The following is an 8,569-nucleotide window of genomic DNA, read 5'->3' as shown; positions in this document are numbered from 1 at the left end:
CAAACTGAAGTATAGCTGGAGAAAAGGAACACAGGCAGTGATTGAGTGAGAACCAAGGAAGATGGCACGGTGGGGGTGGGGAGAGAGGAAAGAAGTGCACACACTGGGCACAGGGGCGGTGACAAGGTGACAGCAGCTGCTGCTGTCTGGCTCTATCACTAAAGCCCACCCAGAAAGGTCTTGTTTGATGGGGATGGCAAAGTATCATTTTGAAAAAAAGAAATGCACAGTAAATTTTATTTATGTGTTTATAAAAAGCTTTATACCAATCAGGCCTTTAACATGTAAAAGTAAATCTGTATTTGCCAAGTTAAATATATGAAGATACAAAAGCAGACTGAATTATCAAAAAAGAAAACATTTTATTTATATCACTAAATACAATTAGTCTCCCTGATTATAGCCCACATTGAGTGTCACCTACAACACAGAACGGTCTGCGCAGAGGTGAACAACCCAGCGTCTCTTGTGTATACATATGTACACTGAACCACCAGCCTCAGAAGCAGCAGAGCTGAGCCTGTTAAATTACTGTCTTTGTTTCAGAAACTCTTACCATTTGAAGGACATTAGAGGAGGCCTTAGGTAGTAAAGTACTTGTGTAATAATTTAAAAAGTTAAAAGCTGTAGTGATATAATGACTTGTGCCCTCCTTAGGAATTATAGGCAACTGACGCTTCCGCAGACCCCAAGTCTGGAAAACGACAAGCAATCACTGGCACAACTGGGCTCAGTTCACTTGCCATGTGGTTGGTCATGGTGCATTTCCGGTGTGTAAGTCAACAGAACAATCATGACCCAGAGGTGAAGCAAAGCCTGCAGAGAGAACAAACAATCTGTGAATTAGTCAGTAAGTCAATCTTCACCACCGGCCCCCTGGCAGTGCACTGAGGGCAGGAATATGTCTTCTGGGTCCTTATTTGTATTCCTGTGGCGGACCCCTTAGTGGTCTGCAACACTATCCACGCTCAGGACATGTTAACTGGATTAAGAATGAGGAAACAGATGTGCAAACCATCAATGGAGGGTCATCAAGAGTTGCAATACCTACAGGTTCTCAGTCAAGGAGTCGAGCCCTCCAGGCATTCACATTACGCACACGTACACATACACAACCCATCGCATGGTTACAATGCAGACAGCGTGACTAAGATTGCTAGACGTACATGAAGTTGGTTGGAAAGGCTTTTTAGGACAGTTATGGCTGATGTTGTGAAGGGGGTTTGGCCACGCTTTGGTGAGGAGGGGAGAGGAAGACATTCTTGCCAGGAATGATGCGGCAGGTGCAGAGGACCTGCTCTGATCCACTCGCACCAACTCCCTCGTGGCAGTGCTGCGCTGACCGAGGTGCCCTCCCTCAGGGCGCTGCCATTCTGTGGGGGCAGCATCACCTCTCATGCCCACATGTGTTTCTCCAAATCTCCAACACTTGGGAAGTCACCCTGGATGTGGGTTTATTCTGAATCCTTTCTGATGCCATTCAATGTTTTCTTCTTCATTCTCCCCACCCGTCTTCTTAAAAACGTTTTATTTAAAGGAATAACTCTTCCCTCTAGTGGATCACAGAGAAATTTCTTTCTAAGTAAGCTTTTATTTCTTTTCAAGAAAAATGCCTGTCTTAATTCAACTCAACTACTTTTAAACATCCCCATTCAAAACAGTTACTAAGCTTTTTAGGCTCACAGGACACATGAAATGGCATCTTTAACCACGGTAACTATTATATTAGCGCTAAGAAATCTGAAACAAAATAAATCAACCTTGAGTTCCTTTTAGAAAATAAAGCAAAACACATGAAAACAATTAAAGCAACTTTACATCAAGACAAAAGTGAAATCAACTATTTTATATTGCACTTTTATCATCAGAGGAGCTTAGAAATGGACGTAACTACTAAACTGCACTCAAGTTCATTTTACTATAGGAAAAGGCTTTGAGCAATTTATATTTTAGACTTAATAAACTGTAAACTTCACTTGCATATTTTAAGAGAAAAAAATACTAAATACCAAAAATGAGTTCTAGCTCTTTCAAAATTGATTGCTAAATTTTTAGTTAAAAAGACCAGCAGCTGAAAAAAACTAGTTAAAAATCAAGTGCAGCATTGTTTTTTCAAACAAGTTTACTTACCATATATATAATTACAAAAACTCGTGCTATGGGATATCTTCGGAGAAAAATTCCCAGACGGATACTATGCAAATGGTGGTGCGGGTGGAGAGGAAAAGAGAAGAGAGTTACACTCAAAACAAATCTTCCTGTGGTAATATCTAATAATGCTTCTAAACATTTCACTCATTTAAACTATTTATGTTGCCACCATAAAATAAGATTTTTTTTTTTACAGTAGATTGTCAAATGATTATTTGAAATAACTGTATGGAAATGTCATAGTAGTAAACAAATACTTCATTATTATTCAGGGCTTGGCTGTTAAACTGTAGCATAAGCTATTTCTCTTATTTCTTCAGCTACAACTGTAGGAGGCAAACTTGGTCTTTCTGAGTCATTTTTCTTTTAGGAACCAAAGAAATTACAAAAGATAAGGCAACTGGAAACACATGAAAAGGAAAAAGAATGGTTGGAATTAACATGCAAATTGCTAATCTATCTGGAAGTTTTTGCATGGACACATGCTTCTAAAAAGGCACAAAACTATAGAAATTCAAGTAAACACCTAAACAAATGAAGTGTGGGAAGGAAGCAATACGATGTCGACTTTATTACTTGTGCCTCTACAACATTTTTTCTCTATGTAGAGCGATACATGTACAAGAAAATTCACTTTGCTTCTATGTCTTTCTGCTTCTCTCATTGCCACTAGCACGATGCTTTGCATGTAGGTTCTCTAAAAATTATGTATGTGGAATACGTGAATAGTTGAAATATGAGGTGTATGTCTGGCCCTGCGGCTCAGGTGGTTGGAGCGCTGTGCTCCTAACACCGAGGTCGCTGGTTGGATTCCCACATGGGCCAGTGAGCTGCGTCCTCTACAACCAAGATTACGAACAATGGCTCTCCCTGGAGTTGGGCTACTGTGAGCAGCCGAAGCTTGGCATGAACTGCCGCGGGCTACCGTGTGCCCACCATGAGCAGCCGGCAGTCAGCGAGAGCTGCCGCGGGCTGCTGTGTGCTGCCATGAGCGGCCAGTGGCCAGCCTGAGCGGCCGGCAGCCAGCGTGAGCGGCCGTGAGCAGCTGACCGATGACTGGCGACTGACTGCGTCAGCCAGTGGAGCACAAGGCTCATAACACCAGCATGGGCCCGGGAGCTGTGTCCTACACAACTAGACTAAGAAACAATGGCTTGAACCGGAAAGGGGCAGGGGGACGGAAGAAAGGGGGGGAAAAGAAATATGAGTTGTAATCAAAAACTACGGTGAAATGTTCAAATTAAAAAAAAAATATTACAATAAAGGACACATTGCCATTAATCCCCCTCAAAATACACCCCCTCGCTTCTAATGCACTTATCCCATCGTTCCTGCCACTTTTTGAAGCAGTTCTGGAAGACCTCTTTCGTGAGTGTCTTTAGTTGTGTTGTTGTGGCTGCCTTGATGTCCTGAGTCATTTTGACTTTGGGGAAGAGCCAGAAGTCCCACAGTGTCAGATCCAGTGAATAAGCTGGATGAGGACACAACGTAATGTTTTTATCTGACAGAAATTGCCGTCCCAGAAGTGATGTGTGACATAGAGCGTTGTCATGACGGAGGGTGCAGACACTCACGAAAGCGGACTTCAGAACCGCTTCAGAAAGTGGCAGGAATGTTGGCATAAACGTGTTCAAAGTGAGGGGGAGTATTTTGAGGAGGATTAATGGCAATGTGTCTTTTAGTGTGATAAATTTTTTTACTTACACACTACCGTATTTTATGATCACACCTCACAGATGTGCCTAATCATTTTGAGATAAGGACTGTGGTGGCACCCTAGGCTGCGGCTTCAGAGTCTTAGTAAATCACAGTCCGTGTATGTTTTAACAGCACTGCATTCCGACACAAAGGTAAGAAAAGATTGCTCTATTATACCATAATTCATTAAAACTGCATTTAATCACTGAAAGGCAGAAGAGTTTAGTAGGATATTCAGACATGAACTTTATCAAGGCTATATATAAACTGTTGAAACATTTTCTTTATAAGATAGATGTCTGCTAGTATAAAACGTTTATAAATATACATAACACATATAAATTATGCAGTATACATAAACCATATATATGAGTACTCTTTGTTGGTTGGTTGTAATGTTTTTAAGGAGGGCGCAGCTCACAGCGGCCACGTGGGGTTGACCCGGCAGCCCTGGTGCTGTCAGCACCGCGCTCTAACCAGCTGCCTAACCAGCCACCCTGTACTGTTCATTTACATATAGTAGCATCTTTTATTCTAATCACATGATGAAGTAATGAGATAAAACAGTCACGTGGATGTATTTACATGAAATAAACTTTTTCAATGAGTTTTTAAAATAGAGTTTTAAAAAGAAATGTCAGGGTTACTCATCTTCAATAAAACAGACACTGGCAGACCTCTTAAAGCAAGCTCATGACACTGAAATATCATGAAAGGAGTACTTAGCTCTGCCTGGTGGGCCTCATGATGACTGAAACCCCTGGAAAAGGTTGTAAGAACAGTGGATGGTCTATCGCTCATCTCACTGGCATGGCTTACCTAAATTGGTCAATTGAACTAGCAGCTTTGCGGACTTTGCCATACATTCCTGCCAGATTAGTTTCTGTGTCATTAAAAAGAACAGGGACGGTTCGTAGACGTGTGCCTGTTTAAACAAGAAAATAATGAATTAACGTACAGATACCAAAATGAACTTTCTAACAAAATTATAGCTGAATATGCATTAGAGTACATATGGAAGAAATTCTCAAGGCCAACTTTCCAAGTATTACATCCAAAGAAGATAAAACCATAAAAAAAGAAAAAAACCCAGATAAATTTGGTTACATAAAATGTTTAAACTTCCATACCCAAAAATATCAAAATGTTAAAACTCGGAAATTATTCCCCATGACATTAGCCAAAACTCAAGTTTACAAACACCAAGTGTTGCCGATGGTCAATGTTAATGAGCACTTACTTCCTATGCTGGTGAGAGAGGCCAGACACCCTTCCCACAAAGCTGATGACTCCCGCATTGGCATCTCCAGCCCAGACCAGTCTCCACTCCAGACCTGTCCAATCGCCTACCTCACTTCCACCTGGCGAGCTAACAGACACCTCAGACTTAGCATGCCCAAAACCATGATCCTGATTTCCTGCCCCTGCTACCAACCTACTCCTCCCTCAGTTTTCTCCATTTCAATACATGACAGCTCTAGCCTTCCATCTGCTCAGGCCAAAAACCTGACTCCTTTCTGTCAAACTCCACATCCAATCTGCCAGAGCTGCCAGTGCTGTCAGCTCCCCTTTAAAATAACCCCCCACAATCCCCACTCTGGTCTGAACCACCACCACCTCTCACATGGATTAATACAATGGCTCCTCCCTGGCCCCCTGCCTTACTCTTAGCTCTCTGCAGTCTATTCTGGACACAGCAGCCACAGGTATCTTGTTAACACGCAGGTCACATCAGTCACTCCTCCAAGGCCCTTCAATGGCTCCTCCTTCATTCAGAGGAAAAGTCTTCATTGAGCCCTGAACAGTATTCACCAAGTTCTTTGAATTCACCTTTCACTACTGGCCCATCACTCAGTCTACCTCAGTAGCTCTGGTCCCCTTGCTGTTCCTGCACCGTGCCAGCAACACTCCTGCCTCAGGGCCTTTGCACATGTTCCCTGTAGATCTCCTCATAGTCTGTTATCGTACCTCCTTGGGACTTTCATCAAGTGCCACCTTTTCAATGAGGTCTTCCTTGACCACCCTAAATTACAATCCCAACCCCACACTTACCACCCACTGTCTCCCTTCCCTGCTTAATTTTCCCCTGTAGCACATATCACCATCTCACATAATTCATTTATTGCCTGTCTCTTCCACCTATATTCCTCACCCGACGGTACCAGAATGTAAGATCCACAGGGCAGAGATTTTGGTCTCTTTTGTTGACCACTGTATTTCTAATGCCTAGAACAATACTTGGTATTAAATAGGCACTTAATAATTTGCTGAATTAGCAACAAAATTCAAAAGCCTTCAAATGTGTACACCTACTGACCCAGCAATTCCACTTCTAATCATTTATTCTAAAAAAAATTTATTTACATGAAAAAAATTAAATCAATAAAACAGGTACTACAAACATCTACAGCAAAATAGTCTAAAAGGACTTTCTAAGATTAAATCTATTGACGCTTACACTAAAATCTTTAATGTTCTTTTTGATTATGTATTTTGGGAATCTACAGACTTCTCTATTAAAATTATACAGTGTGGCTATAGTTATGTGACTATGTATTAGCTTTAATATTCATAATTACGGACTGGAGATTATTAAAGCAAATCTTGCTTTAGGATTCCTGAAAGTCCCTCTCTACTGAGTGAGTGTCCTACATGTTTCAACAGGACTATTGGTCCTCGGGTGTCTTTTCTCCACACAAGTGGCGGGTGCTAATCAGTCCATAGCCCAATTCACTAACAATCACATCAAACAGCACACGGCCCAGGCCTCACACCAAGAGAAAAGCGGGTGCTTCACGGGATGGAACTTTTTTTCAAAGAACAGTGATTTAACATCTCAAAATCGTGTTTGAATTAGCAAGGCTGGAAATTAAGGCAACAAAATGTTCTTTCGAGATTCTTTTTTTTTCACCTTCGCCACTGTCAACTCCAGACATATTAATGGAAGATCCATTACTACCACTTCCAGTGGCAGGTTTCATCTGCTGCTCAAGGCGCTCCAGCTGGAAGACGAGCGAGTTCTTTTCTGTGCTGAGACTCTCCAGCATGGTCTGCTTCTGGATGAGAGTCTCTGTCAGCTGATGGAGTCGGCTTTCCAGCTCGGACTGGCTGCTGTTGCTTAAGGCTTTATTGGTAAGCTGAAAGACAAAGTGTCCATAAACTTATTACATAAAACCAAACCAAAGTCATGCAACATGGAAGCCACATTACTACATTCCCACAGGCAAACGGTGGCCCTGATTGATTTCTCAAAACTATAATGATTCTTTGTCTGTAGAAGTGATTTTCAAAATGTATTAGTGGGTCACAATCCACATTTAAAAGAATAGAATAGACTGGGACGTATCAGAGTGTACAGCACATGGTACGTGAGAGTATTATTTTGTGAAACTTCTGTTTTAGTTTTGTAAGTGCGTGTGAGTACTGAGATATGATGTCAACTTTATTTCTTACTGTAACATCATGGTCAAAAATATTTGAAAGCACTGAACTCGGGATACAGTTCAAACTTTCTGATCTGGATTCAAAACCCTCCACAACTCAACAGTTGTGATACAGGGCAGAGACCACTGTCTGAGGTTTTCATCTCTGCTGTGCAATTCCCTGGCTCTCTGACTTTGGACAATTGCTCCAAAATTCTTGTGCTCCGCCTCTCTGAATCTATTTCCTCACGTTTTAAGTCAGAATAATGGTGCCTGCTATATGTGGTATTTAGGGATATTAAATAAGAATTTTCCCAGTAGGATCTGGCTGACAGTTGGTTCTTAGTAACTTCCTTCATTTCATCTTCTATTTGTTCTCCTCTATTACCATTTCCCCCACTCCCATTCAGTCTCTGCTCTGCTGTCCACATTTTCCCTGTTTGGAAAACTCCATCCCCTTCTCTTATCTGGACTCTACCTGCCTTCAAAGCCTCTTCCTTGAAGCCCTTTCAGGCTACCCCAACCATGAGCTTACCTCAGCCTTCTTTTAGACCCCATCTATCAGGCATCTATCAGGCATTCTGCTAACACTGTTTAATGGGAGTCAATTTTGCCTCCACAATGAAGCTATAAGGCAGCTCTGTCGGGGCAAATATTGTCTGCATTAATATGATTGTGAAAATAGGCCACTAGATTGACCTAAGTTTAAAAACCCAGCTCTGCCGTTTCCTAGCTACAAACTGGGGCAAACTATAAATCTGAGCCTCAGTTTTCCTGTTCATAGGATGTGATGCCTAATACAGTGGTACCTCAGTTTTCGAACATCTCCATTAACAAACATTTTGGTTTATGAATGCCATAAACCCGGAAGTAAATGCTTCTGTTTTCAAACATGACTCAGAAGTCGAATATGTCACACGGCTTCCGCTGAATGCAAGATCCTGAGGCCTAGCTGTCGGCTGTTTTCAAATGATTCAGAACTCGTGGACTACGTTCGAAAACTGAGATACCACTGTATATAAGTAACATATAAAATGTCTAGCACAGTATATGCCATATGTTGGCACTTAATGAAAATTAGCTTCCTTCCTCCGGAATCTCTTATAGCATTCCCACAAATTAAGGGCAGGGCTAGGTCCACAACAAGTAACTGCCAAATGGAATTATACTGAGAATAAGCTAAGGTTTACTAACTATTAAAAAGGAACTTTCTATTTTAGGATTATATTGTGATCCCCTAATTAACTAATACTTTGGCATTTTTCAGTTGATGTAAAACTTATATACAAGTGAGATAC

The 8,569-nt window shown here is 41.4% G+C and overlaps 1 protein-coding gene across 2 annotated transcripts in view; it reads right to left on the bottom strand.

Annotated features, from left to right (window-relative positions):
- Positions 1-211: 211 nt before the first annotated feature.
- GOLGA5 (golgin A5) overlaps positions 212-8,569 on the bottom strand; it is a 31,477-nt gene continuing 23,119 nt past the window's right edge. The window contains exons 10-13 of one of the 2 annotated variants that reach the window (XM_081048230.1): positions 6,761-6,986; positions 4,669-4,774; positions 2,131-2,194; positions 212-816 (exon numbers count right to left, since the gene is read on the bottom strand). In XM_081048230.1, coding sequence (XP_080904356.1) covers positions 736-816; positions 2,131-2,194; positions 4,669-4,774; positions 6,761-6,986 — 477 coding nt within the window. In that variant the 3' untranslated portion in view covers positions 212-735. The remainder of the gene's footprint in view (positions 817-2,130; positions 2,195-4,668; positions 4,775-6,760; positions 6,987-8,569) is intronic. The other variant, XM_081048229.1, reaches the window with a different exon arrangement.

This window comes from Rhinolophus hipposideros, assembly GCF_964194185.1.
Source record: "Rhinolophus hipposideros genome assembly, chromosome: 5".
NCBI lineage: Eukaryota > Metazoa > Chordata > Mammalia > Chiroptera > Rhinolophidae > Rhinolophus > Rhinolophus hipposideros.
This window is presented reverse-complemented; position numbering and strand designations above follow the sequence as displayed.